We start from the raw sequence: 16430 nt of genomic DNA, 5'->3' as shown, positions 1-16430 counted from the left end.
AAATCAGAAATGAAAAAGGGAAGTTATCACGGACACCACAGAAATACAAAGGATCATCCAAGAATACTATGAAGGACTATATGCCACCAAATTCAATAACCTAGAAGAAATGGACAAGTTCTTAGAAACATATAGCCTTCCAAGGCTGAACCATGAAGAACTGGAAAATCTAAACAGACCGATCACCAGTAACAAAATTGAATCAGTCATCCAAAACCTTCCCAAAAGCAAAAGTCCGGGACCAGATGGCTTCACTAGTGAATTCTACCAAACCTTCAAAGAGGATCTAATACCAATCCTGCTCAAACTCTTCCAAAAATTGAAGAAGAGACAGTACTCCCTAACTCATTTTATGAGGCCAACATTACCCTGATACCAAAACCTGGTAAGGACAACACAAAAAAAAACTACAGACCAATATCTCTGATGAATACAGATGCAAAAATCCTAAACAAAATTCTAGCAAATCGAATACAACAATGCATTAAAAAGATTATTCATCACGACCAAGTGGGGTTCATCCCGGGGCACAAGGATGGTTCAACATCCAAATCCATCAATGTGATACATCACATAAACAAAATAAAGGACAAAAATCATATGATTATATCAATTGATGCAGAAAAAGCATTTGACAAGATACAACATCCATTTATGATTAAAACACTTAATAAAATAGGTATAGAAGGAAAATACCTTAACATAATAAAGGCCATATATGACAAGCCCTCAGCTAATCTCATAATTAATGGTGAAAAACTGAAGCCCTTTGCTCTACGTTCAGGAACACGACAGGGCTGTCCCCTATCACCTCTGCTTTTCAACATAGTGTTGGAAGTCCTTGCCAGAGCAATCAGGCAAGAGAAAGAAATAAAAGGCATCCAAATTGGAAATAAGAAGTTAAATTGTCACTCGTTGCAGATGACATGATGTTATATATAGAAAACCCTAAAGACTCCGCCAAACACTATTAGAAACAATAAACAAATACAATAAAGTTTCCGGCTACAAAATCAATGTACAAAAGTCCATTGCTTTCCTATATACTAACAATGAAATCTCAGAAAGAGAAATACAAAACAATTCCTTTTGCAATTGCAGCAAAAAGAATAAAATACCTAGGAATAAACTTAACCAAGGATGTGAAAGACCTATATGCTGAAAACTATCAGACATTTTTGAAAGAAATTGAAGAAGACACAAAGAAATGGAAAGACATTCCGTGCTCATGGATTGGAAGAATCAACATAGTTAAAATGGCCATATTACCCAAAGCAATATACAGATTCAATGCAATCCCCATCAAAATCCCAATGGCATTTTTAAAGAAATAGAACAAAAAATCATCAGATTTGTTTGGAACCACAAAAGACCCGAATAGCCAAAGCAATCTTAAGAAAAAGAACAATAATGGAGGTATCACACTTCCTGACTTTGGCTTGTACTACAGGGCTACAATAATCAAAACAGCATGGTATTGGCAGAAAAACAGACACATAGACCAATGGAATAGAATTGAGAACCCAGAAATAAAACCACATAAATATGGACAGATAATTTTTGACAAAGAAGCTAAAACATACAATGGAGGAAAGACAGCCTCTTCAATAAATGGTGCTGGGAGAATTGGATAGCCACGTGCAAAAGAATGAAACTGGACTGCTATTTGTCACCATGTACCAAAATTAATTCAAAATGGATCAAAGACTTAAGCATAAGACCTGACACAATAAACTGCATAGAAGAAAACATAGGTACTAAACTTATGGACCTTGGGTTCAAAGAGCATTTTATGAATTTGACTCCAAAGGCAATGGAAGTAAAAGCTAAAATAAACGAATGGGACTATATGAAACTTAAAAGCTTCTGCACAGCAAAAGAAACCATCGACAAAATAAAGAGGCAACCAACTGAATGGGAGAAGATTTTTGCAAACAGTGCCTCCGATAAGGGGCTAATATCCAAATATACAAGGAACTCATGCAACTCAACAACAACAAAAACAAACAACCCAATTGAAAAATGGGCAGAGGACCTGGAGAGACATTTCTCCAAAGAGGACATACAAATGGCAAATACACATATGAAAAAATGCTCAACATCACTAATCATCAGAGAAATGCAAATCAAAACCACGATGAGATATCACCTCACCCCAGTCAGAATGGCTATCATCAACAAGACAAATAGTAACAAGTGTTGGAGAGGCTGTGGAGAAAAAGGAACCCTCATACACTGTTGGTGGGAATGCAGACTGGTGCAGCCGCTATGGAAGGCAGTGTGGAGGTTTCTCAAAAAATAACGAATAGAATTACCATATGACCCAGCAATCCCTCTCCTGGGTATCTACCCCAAAAATCTGAAAACATTTATACATAAAGACACATGTGCTCCAATGTTCATTGCAGCTTTGTTTACGGTGGCCAAGACATGGAAACAACGAAAATGTCCTTCGATAGATGAATGGATAAAGAAGTTGTGGTATATATACACAATGGAATACTATTTGGCGGTAAGAAAAGATGATATAGGAACACTTGTGACAACATGGATGGATCTTGAGAGTGTAATGCTGAGCGAAATAAGTCAGACGGAAAAAGCAGAGAACCATGTGATTTCACTGATATGTGGTATATAAACCAAAAACAACAAAAGAGCAAGACAAACAAATGAGAAAAAGAAACTCATAGAGACAGACAATAGTTTAGTGGTTACCAGATGGTAATGGTGTTGGGGGGTGAGACTTGAGGGTAAGGGGGGTCAAATATATGGTGATGGAAGCAGAACTGACTCTGGGTGGTGAACACACAATGGAATTTATAGGTGATGTAATACAGAATATTATACCTGAAATCTATGTAATTTTACTAACAATTGTCACCCCAATAAATTTAAAAAAAAAACACCTGAAACTGGACTGTAGCATAAAACAAAAAATTGTCTGTAGTTGACACTTAACTCAGATCTTTTGATTCCAAGTGCGCAGTAATTTATTCTATAATTCAGATCCTAGCATAGCTTGCATGATAAAATTTTTGAAAAATGCAGAGGAAAAACAAATTCCAGCACTCATCCGTTCAGTTCATCTTTGAACAAATTTTAGGGAGTGTCTGTTATGTAGGGAGTGTCACCTTAACAGAGAACAGATTATTAAAAATCTCTTCTAGGGTATCTGTTCATGAAGGCCAGATGTATTATCGATCAGTATTGATCACTCACTGGCAAGGTCATTGACTTCAAAAGATCCAGAGTAAATTAGAAATACAAAATTCTGTTAGGAAGTGATTCATAAAAAGCAAAGTTAAAATTGAAAAAATTGAAGAAAAAGGTACATAGAAACAGATGAGAATGAAAATACATCCTGCCACAATTTTTGGGATGCAGCTAAAGCAGTTTAAGAGGGAAATTTACATAATTACTGGCCTATCTCAATAAACAAGTAAGATACCAAATAAATAACCTCGCGTTACACCTTAAAGAACTAGAAAAAGAAGAACAAATGAAAGCCAAGGTCAGCAGAAGAAAGGAAATAGCAAAAATCAGAGCAGAACTAAATGAAATAGAGAACAGAAAGACAATAGAAAAAATTAATGTGACAAAGATCTTGTTGGGACAGAACCAGGAGTGCAGTTTCCAAGCTCTCGCCCTCAAGTAGAAAAGTGCTCATTCGGGTAGTAAATGGCTGTCAGCTGTGATTGGATTGCCATCAGCTGTGGCTAGCTGGCCGTCAGCTGTAACCAGTGACCCATTGGCCACTAATATAACTGCCGTGGATACACTAGCAGAAAAATTGGGGCTAGGAAGAAGATGGTGACTGGCAAGCAAGGATTGCACAGCAGAGTCGAGGGGAGTCCGTTGTTTGGCAGAAAAGCAGACAGGAGGTCACACGTCGTGTGAATCCAGCCTCCAGTGAGAATATAATGGTATGACTCCCCCATCTATGGCTCTGTGGGTGTTCCTTTTTGGCCTCACCATGTCCTGCGTTCTTGTGCAGGGAGCGAGATCTGAGACCCTACAGGCCGCCCCACGTGACAGAGCTGATTCTTTAAAAAGATTAACAAAATTGACAAACACTTGCCTAGATTCACTAAGATAAAAAGGGAGAAGACACTAATTAACAAAATCTGAAATGGAAAAGGGAGAGTTATTACGGACGCTACAGAAATACAAAGGATCATCCAAGAATACTATGAAGGACTATATGCCACCAAATTCAATAACCTAGAAGAAATGGACAAGTTCTTAGAAACATATAGCCTTCCTAGGCTGAACCATGAAGAACTGGAAAATCTGAACAGACTGATCACCAATAACGAAATTGAATCAGTCATCCAAAACCTTCCCAAAAGCAAAACACCGGGACCACATGGTTTCACTAGTGAATTCTACCAAACCTTCAAAGAGGATCTAATAGAATTCCTGCTCAAACTCTTCCAAAAAATTGAAGAAGAGGTAGTACTCCCCAACTCATTTTATGAGGCCAACATTACCCTGGTACCCAAACCTAGTAAGGACAACCCAAGAAAAGAAAACTGCAGACCAATATCTCTGATGAATACAGATGCAAAAATCCTAAACAAAATTCTAGCAAACCAAATACAACAATGTATTAAAAAGATTATTCATCATGACCAAGTGGTATTTTTCCCTGGGGCACAAGGATGGTTCAAAATTCGCAAATCCATCAATGTGATACGTAACATAAACAAAATAAAGGACGGAAATCGTATGATTATATCAATTGACGCAGAAAAAGCATTTGAAAAGATACAACATCCATTTATGATCAAAATACTGAATAAAATAGGCATAGAAGGAAAATACCTTAACATCATTAAGGCCATATACGACAAACCCTCAGCTAATCTCATAATTACTGGTGAAAATCTCAAGCCCTTTGCTCTACGTTCAGGAATACAACAGGGCTGTCCCCTATCACCTCTGCTTTTCAACATAATGCTGGAAGTCCTTGCCAGGGCAACCAGGCAAGAGAAAGAAACAAAAGGCCAAATTGGGAATGAAGAAGTTAAGTTGTCACTCTTTGCAGATGACATCATGCTACATATAGAAAACCCTAAAGACTCCACCAAAAAGGTATTAGAAACAATCAGTGAATACAGTAAAGTTGCTGGCTACAAAATCAACGTACAAAAGTCCATTGAAGTCCTATATGCTAAAAATGAAATCTCCAAAAAAGAAATACAAAAAACAATTCCTTTTGCAACTGCAGCAAATAGAATAAAATACCTAGGAATAAACTTAACCACGGATGTGAAAGTCCTATATGCTAAAAACTGTAAGACATTTTTAAAAGAAATTGAAGAAGACACAAAGAAATGGAAAGATGTTCCGTGCTCATGGATTGGAAGAATCAGCGTAGTTAAAATGGCCATATTACCCAAAGCAATATACAGATTTAATGCAATGCCCATCAAAATCCAATGGCATTTTTTAAAGAAATAGAACAAAAAATCATCAGATTTGTTTGGAACCACAAAAGACCCCGAATAGCCAATGCAATCTTAAGAAAAAAGAACAATACTGGAGGTATCACACTCCCTCACTTTAGTTTGTACTACAGGGCTACAATAATAAAAAAACAGCATGGTATTGGCAGAAAACAGACACATAGACCAATGGAAGAGAATTGAGAACGCAGAAATAAAACCACCTAAATATGGATAGATAATTTTTGACAATGAAGCAAAAAACATACAATGGAGAAAAGACAGCCGCTTCAATAAATGGTGCTGGCAGAATTGGATAGCCACGTGCAAAAGAATGAAACTGGACTGCTGTCTGTCACCATGTACCAAAATTAATTCAAAATGGATCAAAGATTTAAGTATAAGACCTGACACAATAAACTGCATAGAAGAAAACATAGGTCTATGGACCTTTGGTTCAAAGAGCATTTTATGAATTTGACTCCAAAGGCAAGGTAGGTAAAAGCTGAAATAAATGAATGGGACTATATGAAACTTAATATCTTCTGCACAGCAAAAGAAACCATCGACAAAATAAATATGCAACCAACTGAATGGGAGAAGATTTTTGCAAACAGTGCCTCCGATAAGGGACTAATATCTAAAATATATAAGGAACTCATGGAACTCAACAACAAGAAAACAAACAACCCCATTGAAAAATGGGCGGACGACCTGAAGAGACATTTCTCCAAAGTGGACATACAAATGGCAAATAGACATATGAAAAAATGCTCAACATCACTAATCATCAGAGAAATGCAAATAAAAACCACAATGAGATATCACCTCACCCCAGTCAGAATGGCTATCATCAACAAAACAAATCGAAACAAGTGTTAGAGAAGCTGTGGAGAAAAAGGAACCCTCATACACTGTTGGTTTGAATGCAGACTGGTGCAGCCACTATGGAAGGCAGTGTGGAGGTTGCTCAAAAAATTACGCATAGAATTACCATATGACCCAGTAATCCCTCTCCTGGGTATCTACCCCAAAAATCTGAAAACATTTATACATAAAGACACATGTGCTCCAGTGTTCATTGCAGCTTTATTTACGGTGTCCAAGACATGGAAACAACCAAAATGTCCTTCGATAGATGAATGGATAAAGAAGTTGTGGTATATATACACCATGGAATACTATTCGGCGGTAAGAAAAGATGATATAGGAACATTTGTGACAACATGGATGGATCTTGAGAGTGTAATGCTGAGCGAAATAAGTCAGACGGAAAAAGCAGAGATCCATGTGATTTCACTGACATGTGGTATATAAACCAAAAACAACAAAAGAACAAGACAAAGAAATGAGAAACAGAAACTCATAGACACAGACAATAGTTTAGTGGTTACCAGAAGGTAAAGGGGGGTGGGGGGTGGGAGATGAGGGTAAGAGGGATCAAATATATGCTGATGGAAGGAGAACTGACTCTGGGTGGTGAACACACAATGAGATTTATAGATGATGTAATACAGAATTGTACACCTGAAATCTATGTAATTTTACTAACAATTGTCACCCCAGTAAATTTAATAAAAATAAAAAAAAAGCTCATAGACAGAGACAATAGTTTAATGGTTACCAGAGGGTAAGGGGCTTGGGGGTGTGTGAGACGAGGGTAAGGGGGATCAAATATATGGTGGTGGAATAAATGGTGATGGAAGGAGAACTGACTCCTGGTGGCGAACACTCAAGGGGATTTATAGATGATGTAGTACAGAATTGTACACCTGAAATCTTTGTAATTTTAGTAACAATTATCACCCCACAAAACTTTTAAAAAAAGCGAAAAAACGTAGTACACTGTCCCTTTTCTTACAACTCAGAAATAACTAGACTACCCTTTAGTCCAAAATATAATGGAAGCTCAAGTCCATGTAGGCAGTGAGACCAGTGCATGGAGGTGGAAACAAGATCTTTATATGTTCTTTGTCTTTGGCTTCTAGGATTAAGACCCTCCATGCCCAGATTATTGAGAAGGATGCCATGATCAAAGTACTCCAGCAGCGTTCCCGGAAGGAGCCGAGTAAGACTGAGCAGCTATCATCCATGCGGCCGGCAAAGTCTCTGATATCCATATCCAATGCTGGATCAGGCTTGCTTTCCCATTGTTCCACCCTGACTGGCACTCCCATCATGGAAGAGAAGCGGGATGACAAGAGTTGGAAGGGGAGCCTAGGTAATGATAATAAATAAGGAAGACTAAAATGACATGTTTAAAGAGAGCCTTGACTTAGTTACATGCCCATATAGCAAGGAAAAGTAGTGATAGTCCAGATGCTAGAGAAGAAGTTATAGCAGGTTGGGTTATTGTCCTTCTGAGAGCCTAGCTGTGTATCAGGAGCTCCTCCACACTGTGAAGTCTCATTGAGAGAACACTGGTTGAAGTCACGGCCTTAGAAGATAAGAATCCTGAGTTCTATTTGGGTGGGAAGAAAAATAACTTGATTTCTCTAAAATATTCTCAGATTTGGCCTTTACCATGTGGGGCCTTTTGTCTGTGTCCAAAGCCCATGCAGCCTTCATGCCATTCAAAATTTCAAAATTCCAGCTTTTCCTATGTTCGTTTCTACCATAAAATTGGAGGACTCAGAGTCCCAGTTAAGCTAACTGAAGCTGGGTGGCCGATTTTTGTTACCAGAATGTTCTGAGATAGTAACACAATGTACCTTTTGATTTCTTCCCTGTCCATTCCTTTCCCTCTAATCAAAACCCCAGAAGTATTGTAGATACGATGAGGCACATTGGTAGGACTTGAGGAGGCAAGCTATATACAGATGGTGTGAAAAAATGTATACACATTTTAAGAAAGGAGAAAAAATTATATTAAAATTGTAATGTATACCGTAACATAAGATGAATACAAGTCACTTTTGACTTCTGCAATTACAAGAGGTGCTCAAAGTGATTACCATTAGCATCCAGACACTTCTGATTACGGTGAACTACTGCTTGAGCAATGCTGACCAAAGTGTCCACTTGTATACATTTTTTCGGGGTTTTTTTGGCACCTCGGTGTATTTTAATTTTAGCTTTTTGTTGCTTTTAATACTTTTCTTGGTTTTCTGACACTTTTAGCATCCTTTGGTTAGAATAAGCATTTTGGGGACCACGGTCATGATTAGAACCTTAGTTTACACTATTACCATACCCATCTATAATCATAGACTTCATCCACCGATTCTTTCCAGCTGTCTGTTAATGGATAGTGTTGGTTATAAGTGGAACCAAGTAGAAGCATTCTGACAGCTTGGCGAAAATCAATCACTATTGGAAAATAAATCAAAACATGTACCAGGACACTTAAAGGTTTAATACAATATGCTGGGGGTTGAAGAATGAGGACTAGAAGGGATCTGCCAAGTCTGAAAGAAACTTTTGGCCATGATAGGACGTGCCTGACAAAGTGATTTCTGGGTTCCCTGGAGGATACAATAAAGAATTTAGACCCATTCATATTTTTCCTGAACCTCCTTCAAGGAAGAAGAGGTAATGAGATGGCAGTATTCAAATAACCTATAGTTTTCTAACCGCTTTCCCTTTTTCCTTTGTAGGTATTCTCCTGGGTGGAGACTACCGTGTGGAGTCTGTCCCTTCCACGCCCTCACCTGTGCTGCCCTCAACACCCCTGCTTTCAGCTCACTCTAAGACAGGCAGCCGAGACTGCAGCACCCAAACTGAACGGGGAACGGAACCGAACAAAACTGCAGCTGTTGCTCCAATCTCTGTTGCTGCTCCAGTTGCTGCTGCTTCCACTGCTACTGCCATTACTGCCAACACTGCCACCCACACTGCCACTGCTGCCACCAATACCACCACCATGGTAGCTGCTGCTCCAGTTGCTGTTGCTTCTGCTGCTCCAGCTGCTGCTGCTGTCCCATCTCCAGCAATTCCTTCTGCTTCTCTTGCTGCCACTGTTTCTCCAGCTGCTGCTGCTCAGGTTCCAGCCGCTGCCTCTGCTGCTGCTGCTACTGTTATTGCTCCTATTGCTACTGCTGTGGTTCAGGTTGCTCCAGCTTCTCCAGCTCCAGTTCCAGCTCCAGCTCCCACTCCAGTTCTGGCTTCAACAATGGCTCAGGCTTCTGTTCCTGCTCAGACTCAGACACCAATTCCAGCTCCGGGTACAGCTGCTACTCCACCTCCAGCTCCAACTCCAGCTTTGGCTCAGGCTGAGGCTCCTGCAACTCCAGCTGTAGCTTCTGGACCACGTCATATATCTACACCAAGTCTGACCTATAATCCAGACAAGACAGGTAATAATTCTCCATACCAGGTAGCTTTTGGTTCTGCTCTCAATTACAAATTTGTTTGTTGGCACCTGCTGTTTGGACACAGTTGGTCATTTGGAGAAAGGTTTTTCATATTCTGAAGGGGATTAATCAGGAGAGATAAAGGCAGAATTTGTAAATAAGTTCTCCTATACGAGGAGGATGGTAATCAGAATGAGTCAAGGCCATTATCCCAGTAGAAGTAAATAATTCCTCAAGTGATCAAGGTGGGGTGGCAAGCAAGTCTCACCTGGCCATTGGCTTCGCAGGGGCTCTAAAGCTGTCTACTTCTAGAAATCTGTGTTTTTACCTTGTCCCTAAGTGTTTTCTAACCCATTGTTTTTTTTTAGATGGTCCTATTTTCCACTCCAGTATTCTGGAAAGAAAAACTGCCATTCAGATCCTGGGACAAGAGCCTGATGCAGAGATGGTGGAATATCTCATCTAAGTGGCTTAATCAAGAGCTGTGGTTTATCAACAAGAATGCTTTTAATTATTTTTCCCTTTTATTGTTCTTATTTTGAGGGTGAGGACAAGGGTTGTGGGGGATGTTTTTTTAAAAGGACTTTTTATTGAAACAATATAGTACTTAAGTAATAACATGAACTCCAGTCTATTTTGGTACACTTAGAGAGTACCTCTAAAGACAGATTAATCAGAATGTGCTCTAAAGGTTATTATTTGGATTTATACAAATACTGGGACTGTTAGTAGATGGACATCAGTGTTTTTAATGTGCTTAAATTTGTTTAGCATTTCCATGTTTCAGATCTTTTTTTTTAATTGAAAAGCACAGTATGTTTATGTTTGGGAGACAGTGTGTAACATGTAGTTTAGAAGTGGGAAGATGGAGAAAATTTGCACATGGTGCTGTTTTGTAGAGTTACCATCTAGGCAGCATCCAGAGAGAGCTCTTGCCATGGGCTCATGAGAGGGAATAGTTTGGGGAGCCATGTAAGCCAGAGGAAAGGTAGGGAGTACTGGGGTGTGGAAGGGTGCTGGAGCTAATTTTCCCTCCCTATTCCCCAGCTCCCCTGTGTCTGGTTGTTATGTTTATCTTCATTTCAGTGGTGCTTTGGGAGTAGATTATTTTGGTTCCCTCATGGTGGTTCATACATTCATATATATATATATATATATATATATATACACACACACACATACTTTGGAGTAATTTATGCATTTGGATAATTAATATATTGCTTTCAGATGCTAGGGGAGTAAATTAGTTGAAACTTCCTCTCTCTTAAGGAGTTAGACCATCAGAGGCCCTGATAGAGAGGTGCATGAGGTGCTTGTATGCAGACCTCTGTGATCTGTGTCTAGCCATGAATAGCTCACTTGTCTTTCCTGAGACCAATGTGCTTAGTGTCCATTTCTTCTCCAGCACAAATCCCCTGGCTGTGTCACCAGTCTCACATTGCCAGTCATTAGCAAAATGAAGAAACATTTTTGGAGACAGGTTGAATGCCTTGAATTTCTGGTGACTACTTTGAAATAACTCATTTTGTTTTCCCAAATTCTTAGCTTACATCTTAAAAAGCATATTTGACTATCACCTCCAAGGGAATAGCATCAGAAGCCCAAAGTACTATGCTGCAGTCAGAGAGGTGGCCTGCAGCAGTGTCTTCAGCTACCTCTTCTCATGGCCAGTGACTCCATCTTGAAATATTCTGGGAGAACAGCAGGAAATGCACATGTAGGCAGGGACCAAGGAGGCCATGACTCCATGCTTTGCCCAAGGGCTGCTTCCAGGGCCACAGAAGGGCTGCCTATTGCCATAGGTCCCTGTACTGTGTCACTTCTCTACCCTTCATTAAAGTGACAAATCCACAGGCAGTGTCATTATGATCAGTTTTCAGGGGTGCGGTGGGAGGTGAGGGGAGTGGGGTGTTAAGTAAGGGTGGGGGGTAGAGGCTTGGGGATGTGTTAGTTAGAAACCAGATTACTAGAAGAGTAGGCCTGATATATTACATTGTGAGACAGTGGCTAGAAGGAACTTTAGCAATACTATAGCCCTACCCCCTCATTTTAGCGATGAGGAATCTGACACCTGGTGAATTTAAATGACCTTTTTCAAGATCACACAACACAGCTTTCCACTCTGCCAAATACCATGCTTATTTTGGGATTCGCTTATATACAAAAAACCCCATTTTAAGAAAAGGCATCTTCATGGTTCACAGCATGTGTATTTTGTAAAATGTCCCTGGCTTAAGTAGTTTGTCCAGAGTTCTAAATTCCTATCATGTCTCCCAAGCAGTTCCTTTTGCAAGGTTTTCCCTTTCCTGATCCTTAGAGTCACATGAAACATTCCTCCACCCCAAGAAATCAACCTCACTTCTCTTGCTATAAGATTGACTGTCTTGGATAATCTTACAGGGTTCTTCTGTGAGTATAAGAATGGCCTATTTAACAGTATTCTTGTGTTATTTGTAATTATCTTCCAAAGGAATTATTTTGTATGTGGGGAGGGAAGAGACAAGAGGGAAGGTGATGTGATTTTTCAGCCAGTCTTGACATTTTCAATAAAGAAGTGATCATCCTACATATTAGTCCTCAGTGATCAAGTGAATGCCAAATAGAAAATAAAAATGCAGTTGTATTAATTCTCATTCATACTACCCTTTAGTCATAAGGAAAAAAACCTCAAATAGTAGAAGGAAACTTCAGGACTGCTACTTTCTATCCAAATAAATAAATAAACAAAAATAAACCTTTCATTTACTCCTTTCATGGTTATAACACATTGCCAGAAATTTTGCTAGCTCTGTAAGGTGACAAATGTCATGCATTCCACATTGCGTCAGCCATCTCTTTAGGATCATGTGTTTTGGGGAAAGGGGGAAGTTCATGGCTAAGTACTATTTTGAACTTAACACAACATCTCTGGCCATTCATATCAGAGGCAGTCCCTTTTGGCTCAGTTTTTAATCCAGGGTGATTTGCTAAAATAATATTTTACATCTAAGAGATGGAAGAAATCCATGTCAGTGTATTATGTTTGCAAAGAATATAGATTAAGCCTTTTTTTTTTAAATTTTATTTTATTAAATTTATTGGGGGTGACAATTGTTAGTAAAATTACATGGATTTCAGGTGTACAATTCTGTATTACATCATCTATAAATCCCATTGTGTGGTGGGGGGTGGGGGGTGGGAGATGAGGGTAAGGGGGATCGAATATATGGTGATGGAAGGAGAACTGACTCTGGGAGATTAAGCCTTTTCAGAAGATCTCTACTAGGTGTCATTTTTAAAATTCAGGATTATGTGAGAAATCTCAAGTTAGCCACCTTTTCATGAATGTGTGGATGTAACATTTGGGGGATCTTTCTGGACTCCTACCTACCTATGCATTTTACTGGCACCTCAGAACAAGAGGGTGACCTTGTTGTCTTAACTTGTACTGCCTGGTGGTCTCTGGGGACCTTCTAAGTCAGTTGTACCCCATGTTCCATGTACAGAAAAACTTCATTAGAACAAACTTGATACAAAATTTTTATTAACAATTTTTATTAAATAAAAGTAGCTTGAGCTTTCTTTTAAAATCATGTATCTTGATTGTTGTTTTAATGAAGATCTATTCTTAATGCTGCTTTTGAGCTTTAGGATGACAGGATAACAGGAACCTGAAATACCTGCCATCATCTAACATAGGAAACATACTAAGAGACCCATCACATTCTCTTTTCCTTATTACACAGTTGGGTGGGTACAACAGTTGGAAAATGAACAAACTTATTGTGAAAACTATTTTTTATGAAGAGCCTAAACACTAATAATGTGGCAGCTTAAAGTGTATACATATGCACTAAGTTTTATAAATTATATTCTCATGTCTGTTAGCCATACAATCTCCTGTTATCTCAATTGTTCATTCACATATGGAATGTGTTACTTTAAATGTGTGCATTCTTACTGAACATGTTTTCAAAGGAAGGCATCAGTGATGGGCTAATTGCCACCCATTTCAGCCCACCATGATCCTTGGAAATACATCTTTCAAGTGCCATCCATCATCAGGAGGACAAGTGTCCGGGAGTTTATTTCCGGTAGCAACGACTGGTTACATGAAGCCATCAAACCTCATTCTGGCCTCCCTTGTGATTAAGGGCCTGTGTTTGTAAAATGGATAGCTGGGGTTGGCAGATAGCTAGAGAAGAATCACCTTTGGTTTGAAATGTAAGTGGCCCATTATGAATAAGACCCTATTCTGTATTCAACTGAGCTAGTGCCAATGAAGTTAAGCAGGTTTGAATCCATGTTTTGCCTATATTTTCACTGACAATAAAGTTAGCTATTTTAAAATGCAGTACTGTGTGGAAAATGCTTTGGTATTTACCCTACAGATGCTTTATTTACACTGTATCAGTGATTATTTTCAATTCAGTATGCAATAAAATTGCCTTTTAAGGGCAGCATGCAGCAGAATTTGCATTTGCTTAAAGTATGGAATGTGATTATAAAGTATTAAGACACCACCACTGGACACATGCTCTAATTGGTTCATTTATATATTCAAGCAGCATATATTAGAAGCTTTGAGTCTTTTTATCTTAATATTCCAAGGGATAAAATGATGGCCACCCGAAGACCAGAATTCTTCATTTGGTTAGCATTTTGGAAAGGCCCTTGATGTTCCTTTTGTACCCTTGTTCTTATGCCAATTCATCAGTTTTGGTTGAAGGAGCTTGTTATTAAAAGCAAATCAAAACCACAAACAAGTTGGCTCTTTTCACTGAAAATGGTAAAGCTGCCTTTACACTGACCTCCCGCACCTCCTGTTTACCACTGAATCCCAGCCTGACCAGGAGGATGAAATCTCCACAGGCTTGGAAATGACACTTTTCACAATGAAACTGGCTTGATGGGTGTTGCAAAGTAAATGGGAAGAGGGTATAGAATTCATTCTATATTTGATTTTTTTTAGTAAGTTGGGCTACATTCCCTATGTAGTTATGATGAATGCTTTGAAAACTGTATGTGTGGAAACCTACTCCTCTTTTTCAGGACAGAGAAGATGGTATTAACCATACCTTCTTACAAAGTTTTGTGAAGCATTCCTTTCAGAAATATACTGTGTCCAATCCTTAATGAACCGTCATTTGTGGGGAGAATAAGCAAGTGTTCCTTCAAAAGATCACATTATAAGAGCATTTCTACATATTACCCATTATTATAACTGATCTGATTATCTGTGTGGTTCTTCATCTCCCTTCCTGTGGGCCTACTATGATAAGTGATTTGCACAATCTATGAGTTACACAGTTGCCAAAAAAAAAACCACCTCCTGCTTCCCACCTTCTCCACCTCCATCTTATCCTGCAGGGAGGTTTTTATTGGAGAAGAAAAGTGTAAGTGTTTTGGTCTTAGAACACTTTCTACATTTACTGGCAATCACCCTGGTATTTGAGTAAAGACCCCTGAGTAACAGGAATTAGTTTCCAAAAAGAAAAATGTTCTCCACAATACCATAATCTCATACCACATCACATGTACTCAACTCTTCATATGCCCCAAATGGCCAAGCCCAGGGTATTTATTTTGGTTCCCACGTTTTTTTATTCGCCTGTTGCTCTACCAATGGTTCAGGCTTGTGTGAGTTGTTGAATAACTACATATTAGATGTTGCCATCATATAAAAGGCCCTTAAGTTTCTTTTTTTTTTTAAGTCCATAATTCTAGTTCATGAGAGAAACACACACACACACACACACACACACACACACACACACACACATTTACAATTCATTGTGACAAATGAAATGGCAAAAGTTTGGATAAAATATAGAACTAATGCAAAGAATGGAATGACTGTTGGGATGGCACAGAGAGTATGTGTGGGGGGACTAAATTGAGCTTTGAAGGATGTGTAGGCATTAATCTGGTTAACTAGGGGATGGGGAAGAACACTTTATGCAGAAGAAACAGTGTTTACAAAGACAATCTCATTTTGTCAGACCTGCAATCAAATGATATTTCCAATATCAAAGGCCTTAGAAAAATCCTGAATTTTAACAACCTTTTAATGGGAACTTATAAATTCACTCAATTAGGTGGTAGAACATACTGGTCCAGAAGTAAAAGAATAATGAGTTCTAGTCCTAAATTGGCCACTAAGCAGATGTTTACCTGTGGACAAATCTCTTAACAAGGTCAGAGAGGTTTATCAGTAAAATTGGTATAAATACCTATCCCTGTGGACCTCATGGAATGGGGATGAGAGAGTTTTACAAAGTGAGAATATAAAAAGATGTCAGTCAAAACAAAGACTGAATCTATAAACATGAAATGGTTTCTTAAATTTTCAATTAAAGAAAAAATTCAAACATACACAAAGACAGAATAGCCTGTAAGACATCTCCATGTATCCATTGCTGGGCTTGAACAATTATTAACTTATCAACTCATGGCAAATCTTTTTTTCATTTATTACCCGCACCCATGCACCCTATATTATTTTGAAGCACATTCCAAACATAGCATTTCATCCATAAATATTTCAGTATGCATGAAGATGAAATTTTTACTAACGAAAAATTTAAAGTGCTATTCCCGGAACCAAAATATATAAATTACCAAACAAACAAAATGATAGTGTCTTTGTGCTTTGGTGCTTACAAAGCTTCCTGCTGATTCTGCAACTCCTGCCTTAAAACAAAACCTACTG

At 38.6% G+C, this 16430-nt stretch overlaps 1 protein-coding gene across 10 annotated transcripts in view; it reads left to right on the top strand.

Moving 5' to 3' along the window:
* AMOT (angiomotin) overlaps positions 1-14072 on the top strand; it is a 90857-nt gene extending 76785 nt beyond the window's left edge. For all 10 annotated transcript variants that reach the window (XM_074323485.1, XM_074323484.1, XM_074323478.1 and 7 more), the window contains 3 exons: positions 7436-7668; positions 9044-9742; positions 10108-14072. In XM_074323485.1, coding sequence (XP_074179586.1) covers positions 7436-7668; positions 9044-9742; positions 10108-10205 — 1030 coding nt within the window. In that variant the 3' untranslated portion in view covers positions 10206-14072. The remainder of the gene's footprint in view (positions 1-7435; positions 7669-9043; positions 9743-10107) is intronic.
* The last annotated feature ends 2358 nt before the right edge of the window (positions 14073-16430 follow it).

Source organism: Rhinolophus sinicus, chromosome X, assembly GCF_036562045.2.
Source record: "Rhinolophus sinicus isolate RSC01 chromosome X, ASM3656204v1, whole genome shotgun sequence".
NCBI classification, from domain to species: Eukaryota; Metazoa; Chordata; class Mammalia; order Chiroptera; family Rhinolophidae; genus Rhinolophus; species Rhinolophus sinicus.
This window is presented reverse-complemented; position numbering and strand designations above follow the sequence as displayed.